General features: G+C 41.7%; 1 protein-coding gene across 1 annotated transcript; it reads left to right on the top strand.

Moving 5' to 3' along the window:
* Window positions 1–8388: 8388 nt before the first annotated feature.
* chrnb3a (cholinergic receptor nicotinic beta 3 subunit a) lies at window positions 8389–22220 on the top strand. Its single transcript, XM_035184644.2, has 8 exons — window positions 8389–8661; window positions 15330–15481; window positions 17233–17277; window positions 18337–18446; window positions 18568–19081; window positions 20899–21089; window positions 21168–21369; window positions 21644–22220. Exons 1-8 carry the CDS (start codon window positions 8598–8600, stop codon window positions 21773–21775), a joined length of 1410 nt encoding a protein of 469 aa, XP_035040535.1. The 5' UTR covers window positions 8389–8597; the 3' UTR covers window positions 21776–22220.
* The last annotated feature ends 1868 nt before the right edge of the window (window positions 22221–24088 follow it).

Below are 24088 nucleotides of genomic sequence, written 5' to 3'. Positions count from 1 at the left end.
TTCGCCTGGCAGTTCAGAATGAGGACAATAAACATAAAAACTTGTTGAACAAAACACAGAAATTTCCAAGGTTTTAAACAAAAATGTTTTGTTTTTCAAACAAAATAGAACAGAGTAGAACCCAATAGAGCACAGACCTCCACAAAGACCCAACAGCCCTCTTCTTTCAATTAAGCTTCACAAAATTACATTGAGTGTGTACTACAAATAAGTACACACTTACAATTTATTTTTTTTTACTTAAAAAAACACAATATCTCGCATGTTAAAGAGAGTGAAACAAAATACTTCTGTAGCTGTCCCTTGATCCAGATCTGCACCAAAATCCTTCCACCAAGTTTTCTGATAATCTGTCAAGTAGTTTTTGTGTAATGCTGCTAACTAACAGACAAAACAACAAACAAAGGTTGATGAAAACGTAACCTCCTCTGCAGCAGTAACAACAGACTTGGAGGAGGATGGCTCATGGATGGCTCATGACTCTCAGTGCTACACACAGTTGAATGTATTCTGGGTTGTGGCTGTTTCTTTTACACAGTGGTCCACATGATGCATTGTGGAGATTTGGGAGGTTGCCCTCTCAGCTCCCGTACGAGCCTGAGTGACCTACATTTACCCATACGAGTCTTTGCAGAGGTATACATGACATGTCCAACGACATCAACACCTGCAATACATTAAAAGGGGAACATATATCATGAGGTGATGCAGCATTGAATGGTGCATCAACCATTAAATGGTCTATCAACCACTCAGAGAACTTAACAATGTATACTTCATCCACACATTTAGACACTGATGGGGTCAGTGTCTTGCTCAAGGACACCTCAACTGGCTCTCTGGACGCTTGCAATTACAAGACAACTGCTCCTGATCCACATATGTCAGATATGCGTAATGTTAGTGCACTTCTGCAGGGACCTCATGTGAGACAATATTATTACCTCCTAAGGAACAATAACTAGTGTGTGTGTGTGTGTGTGTGTGTGTGAATGTATTGTCCCTCATGCCTTTAAGCAACTGGTGCACTAATGAAGCCAGCAACATGTCCCCTCACCATTTCTCTCAGTGAAGCCTGCTTCCCCCTCCACTCCCCCCTCTCTTCCGTGGCTCCAGCATGTGCAGGGCAGCGGGCCCGGCAGGATCTTCCTTGCTTTTCCATATCATTGATAATCGACCGGCTCGGGGACTGCAGAAGTGGAACGGCAGAGCGAATGTTACCCTGCCACTGCAGCTGCTCCTGGCTGCCACGGCAACTGGGGCAGAAAATCAGGCTTATCGCTTTGTCATAATCAGCGGCGGATCGCGGTTTCCGATCTCCACGACCCCTCTCTGTCTCTCCCCTAGCTTTTGTTTTTCGTCTGCTTCTTTCGCTGTGCTCTGATGTTTCCATGCTTGGATATGATTTTATACTGAAGTGTCACTTTCATTTTTTTCCCCAGCTCCTCTTAAGCATCTGAGACATGCTGTTGCTGTTTGTGTGTAAACATGTGCATGTGCAGACATGCGTACCAGCTCTTTACATAGAGCTCTTCGCCCTGAACTATCCCTTAGCATTACATGGCTTTATAAAGCACTTCCTCTTGGGAGACTAACAGGGCAGCATGTGCAGAATATGTGGGGTAGCATTGTTTTTGTACTCATTCACGTACCTGTTCTTGCCTGTGTATTTGCTCCAGTATGATAAAACAATGTGAACGAGATAATGTTTTTTGCTTGTGTCCTACACATGTTATAGTTAGTTATGCTTACTGTATGAGATCAGAGACATCACTATTACATTAAACTATTTACTGGCGCACAGGGAAAGACTGGATTTGTTTCGGAACCGTAACATTCCGATTGAAATCCAAATCTCAGCCCAGGACACTGTCTGTGCTCTCGTTGTTTGTCCATCTCCAACCTTTACACTCTCTGTCTCTCTCTGAGGAAAACCGACTGAGCAGAGGAAGATGTGGCTTAATTCTTCTGGGAGCTGTTCCTCACTGGTCACTCATCCACACTGTATTACCACTGGTGGATGAGGTTTTGCACCAGCCTTTCATTGTCACCTTCTGCTCAAGTGACTGCTTGGATGGGGCTCTTGTGAGTCTGGAGGGGGACACGCACCAAGCAATAGTGTGGGTTTTTATTAGCACTATTTCGCAGATACGCTTGGGAAAATGCATCAATATATCTTTTACATTTTTTTCTCAAGTACATTTTTTCCTGAAATAGGCAGACTGTCTGTTGTAGTGAGGTTGTAAAAAAAAACAAAGGCCCGAGGCTTCCACGCGCGCACACACACAAACACACACACACACACACACACAGAGGGGAACACAGGGATACATTTGTGAAAGTAGGAATTCAAGCAAAAGAAGAAACCTCACTATTGAATGAAAGCTTTTTGGAATAAAAATAAAAAAGCATACTGGTGCAAAAAAGGTGAGACAGGAGGGGGGAAAGGATAACAATGTGACATAACGTGTGACAAATGATATCAGCTGAAGTGTCAGATATTAGCAAATGCAGCATGGATTCATCGTCATGTCATTTGTGTCTTAAGCTCTGGTCTGTTGTGCTTAGCTTAGAGCGCAGCAGAAATACCACAGGGATTCAGCAACATATAAACGCCGCATTAGGTAATCACGCTTGCACTTTCTTAGACAAACATGGTCAGTGCATTCAGGGACAAATACAGTTTTTTTCTGGAAAATCATGCAAATGTGAAAAGTGAATCCCATGATGTTCTCTGCGACACAGACTTTCCTCTTTCCCTCAATCAAAACAGAAGAAAAGAAGTGAGAAACAGACTGCTCTGTCACTGCTCTGTTCCAAAATGCTCAGGAACTTCAGTTTTGCCAAAAAGACTTTTCGCATTTCTTTCATAATTAAGCACAGATCTCCCCTCGGCACTGATGACCTTAATGCAGATTCATTTCCTGAATTAACTTGGATTGGGGGGGGGGGATAAGACTAATTACTGAAGTAGTTTGCAACTGAAAGACCATCCAGAACTACATTTACCTCCATCGCTGGATAACAAGATTACTGGAGCCCTTGCCGACACGCAGAAGTGGCAGAGTTTGTTAGGGTGTTAGATAAGCAGGGAGGATGTGCCCACTTGATCTTGATCGGTGTGTCAGTGTTTGTGTGTGTGTGTGTGTGTGTGTGTGTGTGTGTGTGTGTGTGTGTGTGTGTGTGTGTGTGTGTGCGCACACGTGTGTGGATTCCCCCTTGGGCAAGTCTTGGCATCAGCCGAGCAGCGATCAGGTGCCTGAGTAATGCAACATTTAATGAGATACACAAAGCCAACAAACGCAGCCAAGTGGCAGACTTTCAAGCATGTGATCTGCATGTGTGCAGCAACGAAGTGTGTGTTTATGTTATCTGTGAATGAACCATGAAATCCCATGCATATGTGTGTGTGTGTGTGTGTGTGTGTTTGTGCGTGGGCGCAGAATGATTCACCTTGCAGTTCTTCTTCCAGCTGCTGTTAGCTCAAACTTAATTAGGGGAGGGAGTCCATCTCCTCCGCCATCTCGCCACGAGTTGTTTACGAGTCGACCAACTGCTTATTTTATTTTATTGTCTGAATAGATGACAGAGAGCAAATTAATGCGAGCTCTCTGTTCTCCGTCAGCTGGTCTGGCTGTCGGCCCCTTGCACCTCCATAAATCACTTCCATTCTTCACACCCTCTCTGCTCTCTGCTAGTTGCTGTTTACACAGTGACACAGTGCATTTTATATCACATGTGAGGGAAATAAACCTGCTAAGCTCATTGTAAAACCTGATTATATCCATGTTGCTCCCATTTTCTCTCTGTTACCCCACCATTAACTGTGAGCAGGCGTGAATCAAACCGGAGGAGAAGCACATTTCTCAATTTTCCTGCAGGGTATGGAAACACTCTGCAAGGATCGATAGGTATATCACCTCATCTGCTTGGTTTGCACAGCTGGTAATTAGATAAACTGTGCTAGAGAGAGTCCTCATCCTCGCCACTTTACCTCTTATCAGCGAAAGGCAATAGCACTGCCACAACAACACACACATTCTTTTTTTAAATTGCTCAAGCACCTCCAGTCCTGTGGGTTAATTTGCACGGGAATCAGGCTTTGATCAGGGTTCCCACTCGTCCCACACACCGTACATTATGGGCTCTAATCAGATTTGGTTTCAGGATGCGATGTGTCAGCGTTCTGCCAGTCATCCAGGATCCTCTTTTCACTCAGTGCCCTCATATCATTAGCATGGATTCAAACATCCTTCGTGCTCACAGCCTCACCCTCAGTGTCCCTTGACAGTAAAGAGATTATAGCATGGCCCTTGTTGTACTGCATGGCATGGCATGGCATGGCATTGTATGGCACCACGTGTAAATATGAGTGAGTGTGTGTGTGTGTAGCTGAATGAATGAAGCATCAAATTGCACTCACTGATGATTTACGATAATGTGCACACTCACTGTCTATAAAACAATGTGATGGGCTTCTGAGAGGAAACTTGCAGGTCACCGCTCCCTGAAAGATGATCTGAAGCCATTTATCATAAACTAAAGTGCTTCATGACAACTATAAGTGTTACTCATCAAGCAAAGTACAATAGCTCATCACAATCTCCTGATGTGAAGTTTTGGAACTCGGGCCCTTGATGAAGTCAGTAAAAAATATCAATTCACAATAAAAATGAAGATATATCTGGCTTCACACCAAAAACTAAACTTTAAACCAACCTAAACATTTCAGAAACTCTTTGTCTTAAACTTTTTGAAAAGAAAATTGGTGTGCTTTAAAATTAAGCGTTGACTGAATTTGAGATGACAAGCTGGGGTCATTTATAATGATGAACCCATAACCACGTCAAATCACCATTTCAGTTTTACTTAAATCATTTAGCTAAGTAACCACAGTTCAGTTTAGTTATTTGAAGTCTCTAGTTGATTCAACACAATTTTACAGTTGTTTCCTTTTACATATTCTCTGTTTAAAGAATCAGTTCATTGCATATTGATCTTATAGCTGCAGCTGCTGAAGGCACTTTTTAAAAGAGTCACTTTACATTAGATGAGGCTGATTGTTCAGGACTGACCTCAACACATACCTGTTTTCTTCAGACTACAAAAAGGAGACTTTTAACCACAGACTGTATATGGACGACATGATGGCTCTCTAAAAGTGAAGCAAAAGTGTCTTGATGGCCACCTGGTGGCTGGCTGCAGTGTAGGTCATAAACCCCACATGTGAAAATGGGCCTGGGTTAGGGTTAGGATTCACCTATGAATCTGATGAGTTTGGTTGTAATTCATTATTGATATGCAGAGAAACGTCATGATTGACAGCTGAGACGGACTCACGATTGGTTCGAGTGTGGCGGGAGCTTGATACCACAGCTCCACTCCCAATCACTACTGCAAGTTTGTAATGTTTGTATCTAAGACATTTTGGTATGATTTCTCAATAGTGGGAGGAATCGGATTAGTAACATCTATCTTTACAGTCTATGGTTTCAACCCCCAAGCAATGCATGCTGGGAAGTCTGTTTAGATGCTAATTTTGTTTCTTTCAAAACTTTATTTAGAGAGTTGGGTGCGATGAACTGCATTCATTCAAGTCATTATTTGAAGTTAAGAATTCTCAACTCATGTTAACATTTAACTTATTCAGCTTCACTGAGTGGCAAGCCCGTTTTTCATGCTATCATCATCATCATTATTTATTAGTATATTTAGTAGTAGTAGTAGTAGTAGTGGCTCTGACCTTACATGTGAAGAAATCAGGCTGGACCGAGAGCACCTTTGTTCAGTAGTCAAACCATCATTAGACCCCCTGCAGATCTCCAACCAGGCTTAGATTAGAGTGGAAGACCTTTCAGCAGCACAGGGCTGGTATTCACCTGAAGAGACAGGCAGTGCTGTGAGAGTCATGATTTTTGACTTTTCCAATGCATTTAACAGAATACGACCTGCGCTGCTCAGCAGTGAGATATAAACATGCAGGTGGATGCTCCACTGGTGGCCTAGATTACCAACTACCTCACAGGACTGACACAGCATGTCGAGGCTACAGAACAACATGTCAGATATCATAGTGAGATGCACAGAGGCACCACAGGGGGGGGGGGGAGACATCTGACTTCAGATAGCCTTCTGCTCACAGTCCTGCCACCTACAGAAGTTTTCTGATGACTCTGCCATTGTGGGCTCTATGGAGTGCGGTGGGAAGTGCTGTGGAGCAGTGTGCATCTCAACATCACAAGGAGTTGTTGATGACATTTCAGATGTAAAGAACCTGTCTCATGCCAGTCAGCATCAGGGGAACAGAGGAGGACACTGTGGACAAATATCTGAGCCTCCACACAACAAACATAGATGCCCTTTACCTGAAAGGTCAGACTCGCCTGTTTTTTTTCTCTCCGGAGACTTAGTCAGCTGAAACATCAGACACTGAAAACAATAAATACCGTGTGCAGTATCAACTTTCAGTACAATATTACTGCTCAACATTATGTGCAATATCGCTCTTTCATTATCATATGTTATTTACACTCAGTTACCTGCAATATCACTTTTATTATTTCACATATAATATCACTTCCATTATTATCATGTACATTATATTAATAATTTGCGAAGTATTACTTTGTCATTTCCAGTTTATTCTTTTACATTTATGTACTTTATATATCTAGGCAGTGGTCCTCTTATACAATTGTTAGTTTGATACTTCACTTTTTTTTAATACTTTATTGCTTCTACTCTTTGTTATTGTAATTTAGGAGCAATATCTGTCACAAGAATGTCCTTCGGGATTAATGAAGTTCTGTCTTATCTAGTCTTTGTGTTAGAAGCTGCAGATGGCCACAGACACTGAGTCTGGTTCTGCCAGAGTTTTCCTCCAGTTAATGACGGAGTTTTCTCTCCCCACAGTCGCCAAAGTGCTTGCTCATTGTGGGAACTGTTGAGCTTCTCTATAAATTATAAGGTCTCGACCTTAATATGTTATGATTTGGCGCCAAAAATTGAACTGAATTTTATATCTTTTATTCATTACTTTTTTTGCCATGTATTTTGTCAAGTACTTTGTAACCTTGTTTAGATAATGTGCAATAAAGTTATTATTATATTATTATTATACCCTGTAGTTCACCAGCATCCAGCAACAGTATACTACTGTGCAATATTGAAATTCCAGGCATTTACCTGTGATATCACTCCCCAACAAAACTGATTCTGGCCCAAAATAATACAAACACGTTATATGGCCATGGATTAAGTGCAGAGTCACTGACTGTTGACCAGGGGCGGATCCTGGGGTGGAGCCAGGTGGGCACTGGTCCCAGCTGGAACAATATCAACAGTAAATAGGATCATTTGTTCAGCATTTTAAATTTTTAAGCTTTTTTCAAGTACACATTTATTTTCTAAATATATTCAATGATGTGTGGCTTTGTCTATATGTGCAACGTGGGGCGCCCTCAGAGAACACATATTATTTTCACTAGTTAGTTATTGTAGTTAAAATAATAATTTGTATCTATTAAAATGTTTAAAAGAAATAAACTAATGGTTTGTATCTCCATCATATGTTCATTGCATTGTATAGTCTTGCATAGATATGCAGGATTTTGTTGCTTGCTTTCCAGTAGGTGCGCTCCAAGCAGAACAGTTGGTGAGCTGGACCACACTGGCCATGGGAACAGCTTGCTTTTCATTTCGGCGCCCATGTTAACAGATTACAGCGGTCACACTAATTGCACTAGAGCTGCGCTACTATTTTTGAGATTCTAGGTCTTGTCTACTTTTTCTGCGTATGGCACGCGTTTGACAGCAGAATAAACAGTGAAAATGAACTTTCACCACATTTTCTATGTTTCTCTGTTAAATATATATCACAAACATAAATCTTTGCAATACTTCCTGTACCCGTTTAAAATGAAAATATATTATATTCTTTCACAGGGCTAAAACATTTCTAGCGGTGCCCTTGTGTGCCACTCACTGAATCAGGATTTGTGAGTGGATATTGAACATATAATTGGCCCCTCTGTGGCCCCCTGATTTAGAAAAACCCTGGATCTGCCACATCTGTTATCACATTGTTATTATGTCATCATTGGATGTTGGGCCATGAACACAAAACATCAAAACAGGTATTTATTTAACCTGTAGCCCCCCTTTGTCCTGAACATTTATCATGTGGCGTTTACTATATTCATTTATTTACCTCTGGATGGGGACCATGCACATCTGTCCTCTCCGGACAGAGGAGGACTGGCCCTCCTCTGTGCCGCCCCCTACCCCCACAGTCTGACACAGCACCATCCATCACTGAGAGAGAGAGAGAGAGAGAGAGAGGCGACGGATCAGGCTGGGGGTGGAGGTGGTGGAGGAGGAGGAGGGGGACACACGGAGCTGCTGCAGCTGCTCCACAGTGTGGAGGCGGTCCGTGTTGTACAGAGCCACCGTCCCTTCATGCTTCACCAGCAGGAACGATCCTCCGGAGGTCCCGCTCTCCTCCTGCAGGAGCGTGTGAGCCAGTGACATGGTTCGATCCCCAGCCGCGGAAAGCACATCCGTCCGCTTGTGTTGACGACCAGAAGAGGAAGGGAGCGATGAAGTTTGCGGTCGCGGTGTTGTGGTTCCTCTCCCTGGCTCCCGGGAAGCACACTGTGCAAGGTAAGAACCCGTGTTTTTGTAAGAACAAGAAACAGATGAAGAGTTTCAGGATGCGATCAGCTTGTTGGATCCAGCTCGCACTTTTAAGTCGGCAGGGGAAAATGATGGGGGTCAGGTGAGAGGAGCAGGGGCGCTTTGGGGATTTATGAGTGGCTGGGAGCGCAGCGCCCCCCTGGGAGCTGAGGAGAGGCTGTGGAACAAGCTCCAGGAGACACATGTGGGACCAGAGCACATTTAGTAAAGGGGGGTAAATAAGTCCCTTACATAATAAAGCAGTGATTCAGGTAATGTCTCACAGGCTCTGATGAAAAGTGAGGGATGACATGTTGTGCCACTGTGGTGCTGAGCTACAGAACACTGCTCCAACTGCTGCATCTCTCCCTCTCTCACTCTATTTGTTGATATCAGCTCTACCACTCCAATCACGAGATGGAGTGGCTCTTGGCAGCACATGCTGTGAACCCCCCCTCGCCATGCGTGCCTGTGTAACAGAGCGAAGAAGAGAGAGACACGGGGGCTGGTTGGATGACAAGTTGATGAATTTTATGAATTTATCTTCAGTGACCAATTAGCTGCTGTCCCAGTGTCAGACCGACACCTAAATACACGAGGAGGCACTTTTTAAACAGACACTAATCTCCTGGCAGAGGGGTTTTAATTAATGACGCTTTGTGGAAGCAGATTGAAAAGAGAAGATTTGATTAGATTTATATGCATATTTAAAAAAAATCTGGTACCACACAGATTTGTGCAGGTCTCCAACAGATAACATTTGGATGTCTTTTCAGATAAATAATAAATAATCAAGAGTCATCACTCACTGTTTTGATGTGTGTTCTCTGCACACGTGGTGACCTCTGCTCAGGTGATGTTCAGCATCTTTGACAATATGTGAGCAACCAATTGGCATGTGCGCTCTAACATTCCTCAAGGGTGTCAATGACTGATGGGGTTAACCATAGTGAGCAGCCTTAGTCCCCCAGAGGCACCTGTCCTGTTGCATTGTGGGTAAACTAGAGCAAGGCTGCAGGTTAGATTGTAAAGCTTGCTTCCCCTCTCTGCTCTCCGTCTATGCTTCTCTTGTCTCTAGAATTAAAAATGTTCCCCGTTGCAAAAAACAAGGTTCAGCTCTTGGTTTCCCACATATGCTATTACCCCGCTCAGTGGTACATCCCACTGTGCATCCACAGTGAACAGATGGTTGCGATGTCAAGTGATCGTACCACTGTGTCGCCAATGGGGTGTTTCAGCTTGAGGAGGAGGTAGGGTGTTTGTTTGTGTGCCGGGTCACCCCTGCGTCTCCATCAATCATCGGAAAACTCAAATTTATCTCTTGAACATGCACATGCACACATGCATATTGTGCGTCCACGCTGTGTGTGTTTTCTTCCCATTTTTCTTTGTAGAAAAGACACACATACACACACTAATGCATCATAAGGTACTCACAGAGAATCAACCCCATCCCCCCAGCCATCCGTCTGTAGGTTCCAATCAATATCATCTCCCCTTCACCTCTGCTCAATCAGCTATACAAGCACGCACACACACACACACACACACACACACACACACACACACACACACACACACACACACACACACACACACACACACACACACACACACACACACACGCCTCTATCTGAGGGAGGGAGCAGGCTCTTGTAGAATAATCCATCCCCGCCGTGTTTGACTAGTTTGGCTCCTGTGTTTTTGTTGATGAGGATCTTGAGACAGAGCTGCTTCCTGTAGAGATGGTAGATAGGATCCAGCTGATGCCCCATTTCAGCCCTTTGCAAACTGAGTGTTGTGCTGGGGATCTGATGCAATGGGAGGTAATCAGTCTGAACAAGGCTTTTACTTTTAAATTCTGGTTACAAAACTGCCTCTTTAGGAAGGAAAGGCCAAACCTTTTTTTGAGAAAGATTTGCAGGAAAGGCTAAATCTGATCTCCTTTATGACCATGCATACAGTGCACACCTATGCACACAAGCACAAACAAGCAAACATATTTTTTCCTTAATATTCTGTGCTTGTAGAACATTTCATTGATTTTATTCAACCCCCTAACGCCTGTCACAAACACTGCATACATGAGACAGCCTGTCTAAATCATACCTGGACCATACAGGCCTGTCTGTGGCTAACACTTCATTAGCAACTAAGCATAACACACCTGAGCCTCCAACAGAACTGGGAGATATGGGGACAAGCACCAATTTTGTCAAGGAAAACCTGGTGTCTGTTTCAGCTGCTCCCGTTTTAAAGTTCCACATTGTAGAAAGTGAGATTTCCATGTGTATTTTGACTATTGAGCAGGTCCAGGTGCAAAGTGCTTTATAAATACTGTGAAAGTATCAAAGCACACTATTGGTCAATTTCACATGGACCAGATGTTCAACCTTGCAGGATTATGTGTCTGTTTACCTGAGTTTGTTTTATTCAGTCACTATGAAGGACTCTTATTGCTTTGTTCAGCCTCTCCAAACTCCAAATCTCTCCTCTCTGCAAACCTACGTACCCACAGATAAGTGATGACATCTACCACCTGCAGTTGGCCCTCTGCAAAAAGAATACGCTTCATAACTTTGTCTCTGTACCTGTTGTCCAGACTAAGCATTTCGTACATGCAGTCATCCCCTCTTGCTGTCTCTGCTGCCTGATCACCACCCTCCCTGATATTCTTGGATTCAGCAGGTTCCCCTTCTCTGGCCCTGATGCACACTGGCACTATAACAGTCCACCCTGACAATCTATAGCAGCCGAGGAAAGTGACCAGCTATCCTCCGTAAGTGAGCTGAAGTCAGGGGCAGTGGGCTCCACAAACAGTTGTCTGTCACCCCAATGCTTTTGGATGAAAGAGCAAGATCCGAGGCACCAGTGAGTCACAAAAAATCCAGTTAGAGCTTTATGTAATATGCAATATGTAGCCCTGCAGTGAATTCAAAGTTATCCGGTGTTTCCTCACCATGGCCTCTGGCTTACCATCATAATGTTAGCCTTCAAAAAGTTTAAATACTGCTCTGACATAAACTATCTTACCTACCAGTTCTTTAAGACTTTCAATAACATTCCTAACCTTGAATGTCAGCTTGCTCCTGGCTGTTATTTACCATCAAGGTCATATATATATATGTGTTTATTTTGTTCCCCATGAACACTCCAAATGTTTATTTATCCACTGCTGAATAACATGTGTTAACTTCTATTTGAAAATGTTTTACTGAAAACCCACAGTGACAGATACATTGGAAAATGAATGATTAAAAACACATTGTGACCAGTTAGAATCAATTTTGACTTGTAACTCTGTGCCATAAACTGATCGAAAAATCTATTAAGTACAGAGAGATAGAGTATTATGTTGTAGATTTTGGTGTTTTTATGGGATTTGTTGACATTAAGAAAAATAAAAATATTGAAAATGTTTGTAAAATCAGCCAATGACAAAAAGCTATTTTACCTAATGTAACTCATTAAAACGTACACTCAACTAAACTGGTGTCAATTTTCACATGGATGTTCGAAAACATAGGGGTAACTCTTTTTGGAAAGTAAAAAAGACCCTTGTGCATTTTAATAGGACATCCTTCATCTTTTCTTACTGCAGCCCTAAACCCAAGTCCCATCCTTGAAATAGCTCCTTGATAAAATGACAACGTAAACCTGAATAAAATTAAATTGTTGTTGTATGATTTCCTTCTTTTGCTGCGTGTTTAAAGGCAGAGACATAATGCTGAAACCACCTCCTCTCTTGGCAGTAACCACAGCGGCAGCAGCAGCGCAGAGATGATCACCGCATGTGTGTCTACAAACATGTGGAATGTGAGGGGATGGGTCGGTCGGTATAAAGCCTCAGCTTAAGAGTCAAGTTGACATGGGAATTTGTTTTCTTCTCGCTGTCTGTTGTCATTCCCCTTGCCGCTGTTAACTTCTGCTCACTGAGCTCCTCTCTGCCTCCTCGCTCCATCTCTCTCAGAGACTGCAGGGAATTGCTCCGGGTCGCTCTGTCTCACTCTGTCCCTTATCAGCTCTCTCCACTCTTCTCCTCCAACCCCCATGTTTGAGCAGCCGCTGATTCGAACTTCTCATTTCTGTCTGTCAGCCTCTGTTGCGACACTGCAGCTACAGGCAGAGCCAAATATCGCCCTCTTATGTGGACAAACGCTCGGAGCTCTGAGCTTATTGAGCCGCTGAGTTACTGTGGGAGAAGCTTAAGTACAAATACCACATAACGCTCTGAGCATCCAGAGTGACACAGTCAGCTTCAACTTAATTACACACAATGAGTAACAGAGAGAAGGGATAGGTCTTGCTGGAAGTACAATTGGACAGGACATCTGTTCTGTTGCTCTTGACTACTACACCACACCAATTTGGTTTCCCTCAATAGATGCAGCTATAGAGTGGTTCCAACAGTTAAGTGAAGGCTAACCAAACTGAACAGCAAATTATACATTTCTTTCTCTGGGAAAAAGTGTGTTTCCTGTAACCTAGAGACCTGACATCTCCCAGCTGACTGCATTTGAACAGTGGCTGGCGCAGTGAAAGCACGGTCCCTTCGCTGCACTGTCTCCTGCTCGGTGTTAGCGTCACTCTTTAACCGACTATTATGTCTTGTGCCTGACTGCACAAAGAGCTCTGAGCTCAGCTCCTCTCCCCTGGAAATTCATTCTGTCTGAGGTGATCATGTCAACATGATCATTTCGTCAGCCTTGGGAGCTCAGATGCATTCGCTCAGCCATGACCAGCTGTCAAACCAGGGTTGACAGTGTGGGAGTCCGTGTGTGTTTGACTCTTAGGCCCTGACTTAATTTTTCCTTCCACTTCCTTTTTGAGACTCTGGAGAGGTGATTCACTTTGTTCATGCTCGACTGTGTCTCTGCATGTTCAGAAACATGTGAGACTGGGAAGAAAGGACACATCTGTCTGTGCATCTGTGCACATGAATATTACATGTATGTGAGCTCACTATAATTAGAGCTACAGCAAACATTTATTTTCATTTTCAAATAACTTTTTAAAAATAAAATAATTTGTCTGATTTATTGTCTGATACAGTTACCAACAGACCAATGTTGTGGCTCCAGATGGCTTTTCCCCCTATTCAATAGAGTCTAAAACACCAACACGTTTAATGTGCAATGATTTAATGACACTTTGGTCCAGACTGAAGTATCTCAAAAACTATTAGATGGTTCGTCAGAACATTTTTGTACATTCTAGATGTACATTGGTGATCCCCTGTTTTCTTTCTCGATGGACTGGTTGATTCCCAAAACAATGTTCCCTAATTATAAGTTTTCTCAAATGCCTCCCTGTGGTAAAAATGTGTGTTTTAAGTGAGATGTCTCAACAGCTTGAGCAAGGCGGGAAATTTGACACATTAATTTCTTGCTCAAGATGAATTGTAGCCATTTTTCTAATCCCTCAATTTTTCATGTGCTGCCATGAGCAGGTCAAAATCTCAATTAATTCAATACTTTGGTTTATGAACAAATACCTGCAAAACTAGTGACAACGCCATCGGCTTAAACGTGTCAACGTCAAGTGATAAAAAGCTAATGATAGCATGCTTCAACCCTTAAAGGTCCAGTGTGTAAGATTTAGGAATCTATTGGCAGAAATTGAATATAAAATAATCCTATTGCTGTTTTCAGTAGTGTGTTTCATCTAACTTGTACAAATTGTTGTTTGCTTTACCCTAAAATGGGCCTTTGATATTTAAATACTTTGAAAGCTACCACAGGTTCTCTTTCAGGTTTTAAAGGGGAGGGTGAGGTGAGGGGGATTCAGCTGCAACATGCAACTTCACCACTAGATATCACTAAATTCTACACACTGAACCTTTAACAAAGATGTGAACACAGTAAGTATTAAAGCTATTGTTGGTAATCCAGGAAATGCTAGCAGGAGCAGGCTACACTTTGAAAAAAAGGCAACTGATACATCCCACCGCCTCCCATCAGCCCTGTCGTCTAAGCATTGCCCCCATAACACATGGATGTGCACTGCCTGACAACTGCTCCGGTGTATGGCTCTCACCTGTCCGGCTTGTGAAGACTCTGGTCAAACGCAGTGAGAGCACAGGCAGGGTCCCCACAGGTACGACAGCCAATCATTTCATTCGGTTTAAGTGAAATAATGGCCGTGTTTACTACAGTGCTGCGAGGGCCACAGTCACAGGCTTGTTTTCTTTTTTTAGATGACTTTATTGATTAATGGTTATCGTGGCATGAAGAGAATTTCAACAAATAAGATTTAAAAACTTTAGAAACAACTTACCAACTCTACTTTTAAGGGGCGGTTGTTGCTCAGGGGGTCCAGCGGGTCATCCTCGAACTACAATGACCATCATCCTATCGGCGCCCCCAGTCTGCAAGCCAAAGTGTTTTTGGGAAAGATTCTGTCTGATAGAAAAAGCGTTTGTCTAACAAGTTGTCAGATGTGACAGTTTCAGGGATTATTTCATGCTTGAGTGGCTGAAGATCCTTGTTTTTCTTCAATATAAGTAGATGCCAAAGCAGATCAATTTACCATCACTTAATTACATCTACCAATTTCAGCACAACTTAAAAGGACAGATATATAATGTTGTTTTTCGTGCCCAGTAACATTTTCTCTACCATATTTCCTTCTTCTGTCTTCTGTCCTTGTCCCTCCAGCTCAGGAGGACTTTGTGTCGCTGGCTGAGATGGAGGATTTGTTGCTGAGGAACCTTTTCAGGGGTTACCAGAAATGGGTACGGCCCGTACAACACTCAAACGACACCATCACTGTCCGCTTCGGTCTCAAGATCTCACAGCTGGTCGATGTGGTAAGGAGCAAAACTCAGATGCATGAACACACAAGCGGGAAGAAGTGTATATAAATGTCAAGTTCTTTTAGGGTTTATTTATATGATGGGTCTTCTAGGTAGCGGCAAGAATATAAAGTTCATCTCTGCTACAGACGGAGGAGGAAAGTAAGAGAGTGAATCAGTCTTGCATTTGAAAAGCCTCTCAAAAGCAAAATTTTGGTTCATTTATTCGACCATTTACAGGATTTTTGAAATTCTGATGTTGTCTGTTCTATCTACCACCTTCAGGAAATTTGGACAAGAAACCAGGAGGATGCTCTAAAAAATTTAAAATCTGACTTAAATATTCAGTGATCTCAACAGTTCAGTTTTACTTGGTGAATTTTCTTCCCAACATGACCGTCTAAATGGCTTTACAAAACCTGCGAGGGGGGAACTTTAATAATTCATTAATTTGTAGGCCGAAACATGTTAGTTGTAAATTAGAGGACCTAAACTCTCTCCAGGTTGTTAAAAATGTACAAAAACAAACTAAAAATAAAAATGACTGAGGGAATGACATCAGTTATCTTAATGATGGCACCATTTATTATGTATTATATTAATATTAGATAGATGAGGGTATTTTAACTGTCTGTGCAATTATCACATCCTCAGTGCCCTTGAGCAAACTGGAGCCAGACGAAGAGGCTTTAATGCGTCCAGGAGAGGCACTCAGCGTCATAACACTGTTTGTACCTGTTAAGGAAACTCTCCGCAGAAATTAAAATTGCCTTATGTAACAGAGTTAATACAATTATGTTATGTCCCTCTGAAGGTTTTGTTTTTTAACAAAAGGAGGAAAGGACGGAGGGGAGGAAGTAAAGCTGAACACCACTAACAGGAACAGGAGAAAAAGACAAAGAAGGGTAGAGAGGAGCGGTTATTAGGGGGAGGTCAACGGAGGAACTGTCACACAGAGGACACACACTGAGTGAGAATGACTGTGAGGATAAATTAGTCGGAGGGTGAGGAGCCGTGGGATTTAAGGGGCCGATGACAGGAAAAGAGGGGTGAAGAGAAGAGAGAGGAAGAAAGGTTAAGAGGGAGGTCCAAAGTGGTCCTTCGTAGCAGCAGAGGAATAATGAGGCCATCAGGCTGAGAGGAACCAGATCACATTTATTATTTACACAAGGACACACACACACTCACACACAGCTCATCCCAACTCCACAGAGGGTCAGATTTTGACTACATCAGCATTTGATGTTTGTACTCTTGCCATGCAGAAATCATGTTCAGGATAGCGCCATCTTGTGGTATTATAGTTAAACTACTGTTATAATCCATAGATCTCTTTGCACAGAGGATGGGTACACAATCAGCACCCCTCCCCCCCTTTTCTCTCTTCACCACCGCCACTGTCAGTTATTATTGAACCTTAAATTGTGAAAACCTTATACTGAGCAACAGAAGCAGCAGCACCCATATTAGTTTTGCCAGTGGTGTTGGTCATTGCGTTGTAACTTAAGCATCTCGCTCATTAAATATTGTAGATAAATGCTATAGACACTTAACCCCAGAGTTGTTCATTTCATAGTGGCAACCTAGAGAAGCAATTAACTAAGTTAATTAAGTGCTTTCTAACTAGGCTTAATAAGTATTTTCTTTAATCTCGCTCAACTTTTTGTCTCCAGCTTCTGGTTTGCTCTTCACCTCATCATTAGCCTTTTTTATCATTCGAAACAAGCGCCACAAAGATTTCTAACTTCCACTCTTTCTTCCTGCAGGATGAAAAGAACCAGCTGATGACAACAAACGTCTGGCTCTGGCAGGTAAATGATGAACACTACCAGTATTATTCACAGATACCAGATATTGCATAGGAGCTAGTTTTACTGCTCTGAAAACATTTTGTACCGTAGACAATGTACATTTGTATACTATACAAATATAGCTGATGAATCCACCAGAAATATCCTTTTAAACTTCTAAATATCTTAATTAGAACAAACTGAGAAGATATAAAACTTGGCTCTAACAAGATCTTTCAAACTGAGGTTTAAAACTTGACTTTTCCTTTTATTAAATAGCATTTACATTCTCGGTCTAAAGGCGACTATTGAAATAAGAGCCTCAGGCTCTGAAACACTCTGCAATACCCTGATATATGCCAGGCTTAGTCAGTAGCTTCCTTTCAATCAAAGCTCAAAACTTACTTTTATCGTACCTTTTCCCCTGATTTCACCTAATTCTAGTTCTTATTGTATATAATGGCCAGGCTAACATTTCTATCACACATCAAGTGTTTTTTATTATTTTATTTATTCACTTATGACTGTGTATTTATTTGTTTTAATGTTTTAATTGATGTATTTTTATTTTTATTTTTTATTTTTTGAAGCATTTTGTAACTTTGTTTTGAAGTGTGGTTTAAAGATATTGTTATTATTATTATTATTATTATTATTATTATTATTATTATTATTATTTGTTCATTCATATCATATCAATGCAGCTGCACTGTGATTATTATTCTGTTATTTAATCAGTTTAATAGAATTCTACCAAATTTTTCTATCCTACTCTTTCCGTTTTATGTGTGCTTTTATATTGCCTTGTGTTTCTCTCACTCATGTAATGCACTTTGGACGCCTTCATTGTTGGGAAGTACAAATAAATAAATACAAATTGATTAATTTAGTCAATAAGGTGTTGAATCAAAGATGTCCAAACATGGTTGTGGAAACATTGGGGAGGATAAACATACCAGAAAAACTACAGATGTTTCCAATGGCTGTCAGTTAGTTAATCTGGTGCTGTCCATGGTGCTGAATTTACAAGCCTATTATCGAATCATTCTAAAATGCATTGTTGTGTTTTTCTTTTTTAAGGAGTGGATTGATGTGAAGCTGAAGTGGGACCCAGATGACTATGGAGGTGTTACCTCCATCAGAGTGCCTTCAGAGACAATATGGCTGCCAGACATCGTCCTATATGAAAAGTGAGTTATGCAGCACTTTGCACATATCAGTAGCACTCTCTGAGGTTTGTTAACGTAATCAGTTTTCCTTTCCTCTTTGCTGTCTCTGCCACTTATCCATCTCTTACCCATCTACTCACAGTGCTGACGGTCGCTTTGAGGGTTCCCTGATGACCAAAGCCATTGTGCGCTGGGACGGCACCATAACTTGGACTCCACCTGCCAGCTACAAGTCCTCCTGCACCATGGACGTCACCTTCTTCCCATTCGACCGACAGAACTGCTCCATGAAGTTCGGCTCCTGGACATACGATGGAAACATGGTGGACCTGGTCCTGGTTGATCACTATGTGGACCGCAAAGATTTCTTCGATAACGGCGAGTGGCAGATCCTCAACGCCACAGGGATGAGAGGGAGCAGGAGGGATGAGGTGTACTGGTACCCGTTTGTCACCTACTCCTTCATCCTTAAGAGGTTGCCCTTGTTCTACACCCTCTTCCTCATCATCCCGTGCCTCGGCCTGTCCTTTCTCACTGTGCTGGTGTTTTATTTGCCATCAGACGAAGGAGAGAAACTGTCACTTTCCACATCTGTGCTAGTGTCGCTCACTGTGTTCCTCCTGGTCATAGAGGAAATCATCCCTTCATCCTCAAAGGTGGGTAGTCTGAACGGTTGTTCTGTTGAGAGATAAGTTCATTCCGAAGTTTCTACTGTGCTGTGTGTTTTTTTTTATCTTCCCTGCTTTATCCTAATTATAATCTTAATTACAACATGTCCTAATTAACACAGATCACAGCCACAGTCCTATCAATTACCTGCAGCTTACACTAAATGTCAACCCAATTAACATGCTATTGACTTGAGTCCAATAGAGATCTCCGTGGAAAAAGGGGGCTTAAAAAAACTGTTCAAATTCACTGACTTTTTACGACAAAGCAAGTCTCATTATGGAGCCCAAATTCTCTATTATGGATTATTTATTGTTATTATAGAGGACACAGATTAAGATTATAGCAGTAAAGTGGGACATTAACACAGATAAAGTACAGGTTACTGCTTTAGGAGAGTAAACAATGATAATAATAATGACGATATATATTCACCTTTCAAAACAAACTTACCATGCTTTGTAAATAAAACTAGAAATTAAAACAAATCTGCATTAGCGTTTGAAAAGGAACCATCGTATAAAAAATGTGAATAAAATTGCCTAAAATACCTGAAAGAATTCATTTGAATAAATTTGAATTAAATCAAATAACTTTAAAAAATAGTGACTATATTATATAGATATTAATACAGGACTGATTCTACAGCCTCTGAACCTTGTCCTTTGTTTTTTCAACCCTGTTTTTAAACTGTCCACATGACTGAGCTGTCACTATGCCAAAACTAGAATGGCATTCAGTAGAGCTCATACCTCCACGCAGGCCCCACAGTCCCCTTAAATTCAATCAAGCTGCACTAAATTTCTCATCGAGACCATCTCCCTGAATTGAGTTTTTCATAAAGTTCTTCCCTGGGAAAACTGTGAAAATGTTGAAAAATGGCCTCTCTCGCAATGTTAAATTAAGTGAAAAATAAATGTGGATCTGCATCAAAATTGTTGGGGTTCTTCCCTTAAGGTTCTTCCCTTACCCATACTGAATCCTTCCACCTGGTTTTGTGGTAGTGCAACGAGTAACTTTTGTATCATCTTACTGACAATAATAAACAAGCCAGCAAACGGACAGGGGTGAAAACAAAACCTTCTTGGTTGAAGTATCAACAGGCAGCTATATAACCCTCACCGTGAAGCCACGATGGCCAATCAGCAGCCTGGAAAAGTTATTAGCAGCTCTGACAGGCAATGATTTTAAAAGGGTTTTCAAAATTACCCATGTACTTATGGACAAGACATCAGACAGGGGGTTCTAGAGTTGAGGGGCTCTGACAGCAAAAGGGTCTGAGGAACAACCAGAGACACCCTGCCCATTGATCTGAAGCTGTGCTCTGGCTCTAGGGCTGCAGCAATTCACCAACGTAATTAGGAGCTGAGATACGAAGTGATCAGTAAAATCTAAAAATGAACTTCAGAGCTGACTGGTAAGAGAGTGATAAGAGGAAAGAACAGGAATTGTGTAATTGTGTCTCTTATCATTAGTCAAAGATGAGCAGGAGTGTTTTGACCTAATTGTATCGTGACATCGATTTATGGCTGACGTCTGATCGTAGAGAAATGCAATAATTAAGATGAGATGATTTATGAGCTTGGATGACCTTCTCAAGATCAGTATGAGAAAGGAGCGACCTACGTTTAAAGATGTTCCTCAATCAGAGGAATGTCTGCACAACTCTTCTGATGGATATCCAATGCAGCCAATGTCTTATTTAGATGAATAGTGCTGGTGTAATTCTACAACACACACAATAATAAAGTATGTTTTCAAGTAGACGATAACAAAATATACCTCTGTCCTTTTTCTGTCCCAGGTAATCCCTCTCATTGGAGAGTACCTGCTCTTTATCATGATTTTTGTCACCTTCTCCATCATCGTTACCGTCTTCGTCATTAACGTCCACCACCGCTCCTCTGCCAGCTACCACCCCATGGCCCCCTGGGTAAAGAGCCTCTTCCTTCAGAAACTGCCCAGACTCTTGTGTATGAGGGGCCACACTGACAGGTACTACAGATAATACAGGATAGACTATATTCAATATCTGAAAAGTATTTGAACTGTAACTGTTTCCATTTTTTGCAGATACCACTATCCAGATATGGAGATGACCAGCCCGGAGCCGAAGCCCAAGAAAGGCGCAGGAAGGAAGGGGGTCCCTGGCCACAGTGGCAGTCAACAGAGGAAGGAGGACGAGAACCAAGCCTGGCTGGCCATGCTGGAGAAAGCCACAAGTTCAGTGCGCTACATCAGCCGTCACATCAAAAAGGAGCACTTCATACGAGAGGTGTGAGAGCGGCCTGACATGACGGATAGTGTGGGATGAATGTGTTTCAGTGCATGTTGTGTTACATTTAACACTTTTACATTGTTACCGCCAACCTAAAATGTGTCTCCTGATTTAATCTGCTGTCTAGAGCAACAGATAAGTGAGTTGTGTTGTGACCTGGCTGCAGAATATTTTCACTGTGAACACACTTGAAGCTAAAAACAGTCTGCAGACTTTTGTCTCGCTTGCTCCGCCTGTCTGTCTCCCTCATCTGTCTCTCTCTCCCTCTCAGGTTGTACAAGACTGGAAGTTTGTGGCTCAGGTGTTGGACAGGATCTTCCTCTGGGCCTTCCTCACGGTGTCAATACTGGGAACTGTTCTCATCTTCACCCCTGCTCTGCAGATGTACTTCAGCTCACCATGAACACACACATGAACACTCTCCAAAAACTGCTCATCCCTGTTCTTCAGTTTGTTTTGAACTATAATTTATTAATAATGCTCAATAAAACATTCACTCTGTACATTTCTACTGTAGGAACAAGCTCAAGCTGCAAACCTGTACCTCCCTACAGTTCGGTCTGCAGCCTGTAATGAGAACTGGACACTTTAGTGTTCTACATGCAACTGATTTTATTTGTTGGAGCACAGAGGAGTAAAAGCAATAAGCGGGTTATAGTAGCGTGTATGATTTAAATATTCATGTTTGTTTTAGTGTAACATTGTCATTATACATGTAACAACATGCACAATATCACTCCATGAATCATGAGTTGTTCTGTGTGTCACATTCACCTTGTCGTCCCAGCTGAACTCTACTGTATGTGCTGTAATGATGATCTCAATAAAAAGAAATCCGATGTAAGAAATCTGAATTTCATACTCACTCGATGCTTACAACCAGGCAATCGATGATCTCAGGGGGGCCAACATTCTGAGGGGGACCAGTGGGAGTTGCTACTGGTTACAATGTTATAATGTTAACTGTAAAGATTGCCTTGTAATACTGTTTACACCACTGAAGTACATAAGAATAATAATCATCTCATTGTTTCCTTTATGTAGAAGAGCACTTACCGACATATTCAAAGCTTTTATTATGCCTTCATTATTTCGGTCTATATTGAGTATAATTAATTCCCTACATGCTAATTACTAGTCAGTAAGCAACACAATGTAAAATGCAGAGAGAGTGGGGGAAATGGGTTCAATAGGGGTCCACAGGGGGGCCAATCAGAGACAGTCTGAGCCAACACCTGCCACATTGTTCAATTGTATAAAAAAATTAAATGAACTATATAAATACTTTATTTTAAGTTAATTTCATTTGTGTTAAAATGTTTACATCCCAAGTAATATTAAATGAGCAACAGTCTAATATATTGCTCATGGAATAGAATAAATAATGGAATCTGGCTGAAATGAGAATAATATTCTTCTGTTGGCAGACGCAGTTGATCATTATTATTAGCCTATAATAATGAGAGTTTAGTATCAGGGATAGAGAATACAAAAAATGATGGCAGATTTACTCTTGTTATTTGTTTTCAACCCTGATAAATGTAAAAAAATGACAAAATAAAACATCCTGTCAATTGTTCAAAAGTAAATAAAGACCTAAAAAAGGCTAAAGCTACGCCACTTGTTTTGATATATTGATCGAAAATAGACTGGACGGTTCTGTTATTGTACTGCAGTACGGGTCATGATCTGATCATAGTCTATTCTTTACAAACTTTTATTTTTTTAAGAGTACATTTCCTCTTTTCGGGCCTTGACCCTGTTGATACCCTGAACTCGCAGACCACATGGACTGGGTGTATTAGGTTGGGTGTACTTACATAGTATCAACACTAAACGGCAGCAAACCTCTTTTATTGTCAGACAGATATGTCTGCCTGAACATTTCCAAGCCCCGTTGACAGGATAAATAGACACATTAGTTATTAGGCTGCTGCAGCACAGATGCATTTTTATTGCATATTTATTTATTAATTACCTTTTTGCGACCATGCTCTCACACTAAGGATAGATCTTAATTCACGGCATCAGCCTGGATGAGTCACTGTATATGTGAGTGTGGTGTAGTCATTATGTGTCTGACAGAGCGGCCTGTGCATACAGTGATGGAGAAAATAAAATTCCAATCATGTCTGTGACGCTTACAGTGTCCAAACATTGTATAGTTTGCATTGGTTTTGAGCAAATATTTGCTGTGGAGAGATGTTGTAGGTCGTACATCATTACAATATCTGTTCTACCCTGTGCTGCTGGTTTTGCTTTAGGACGCAAAATAAGTAGGCATTACAAAATTGGACGGCAGCTCATTCATTAACCTTATCTATTGTCCTTATTGGGTTGTCTGTCCAAACTATCCAAAACTTGCGTTTCTCAGCTGCTGTAACTTTCTTGTAGAGCCCGCAGGCTTTTGTCAGCCACCAAAACTTGTTACAAGTGTCAGTGCCTGGTGATATCATAGTGTTTTGTGCTTTGGCCTAGTTTCTGGGACACATGAGTTTGTTCTCTGTCTTATTAAAATGGCTGGCATGCTTAAGTGAAAGCCTCTCTCCTGTTTCCCCGCACTTGAACAGTCTGACCTCAGCTATTCTCTTCTATTATTCACAGCTACAGATCTGACTCAGGCAGACAGGTGTGTGTGTGTGTGTTGTGTGTGTGTGTGTGTGTGTGTGTGTGTGTGTGTGTGTGTGTGTGTGTGTGTGTGTGTGTGTGTGTGTGT

Source organism: Hippoglossus stenolepis, chromosome 2 (assembly GCF_022539355.2).
Source record: "Hippoglossus stenolepis isolate QCI-W04-F060 chromosome 2, HSTE1.2, whole genome shotgun sequence".
NCBI lineage: Eukaryota > Metazoa > Chordata > Actinopteri > Pleuronectiformes > Pleuronectidae > Hippoglossus > Hippoglossus stenolepis.
This window is presented reverse-complemented; position numbering and strand designations above follow the sequence as displayed.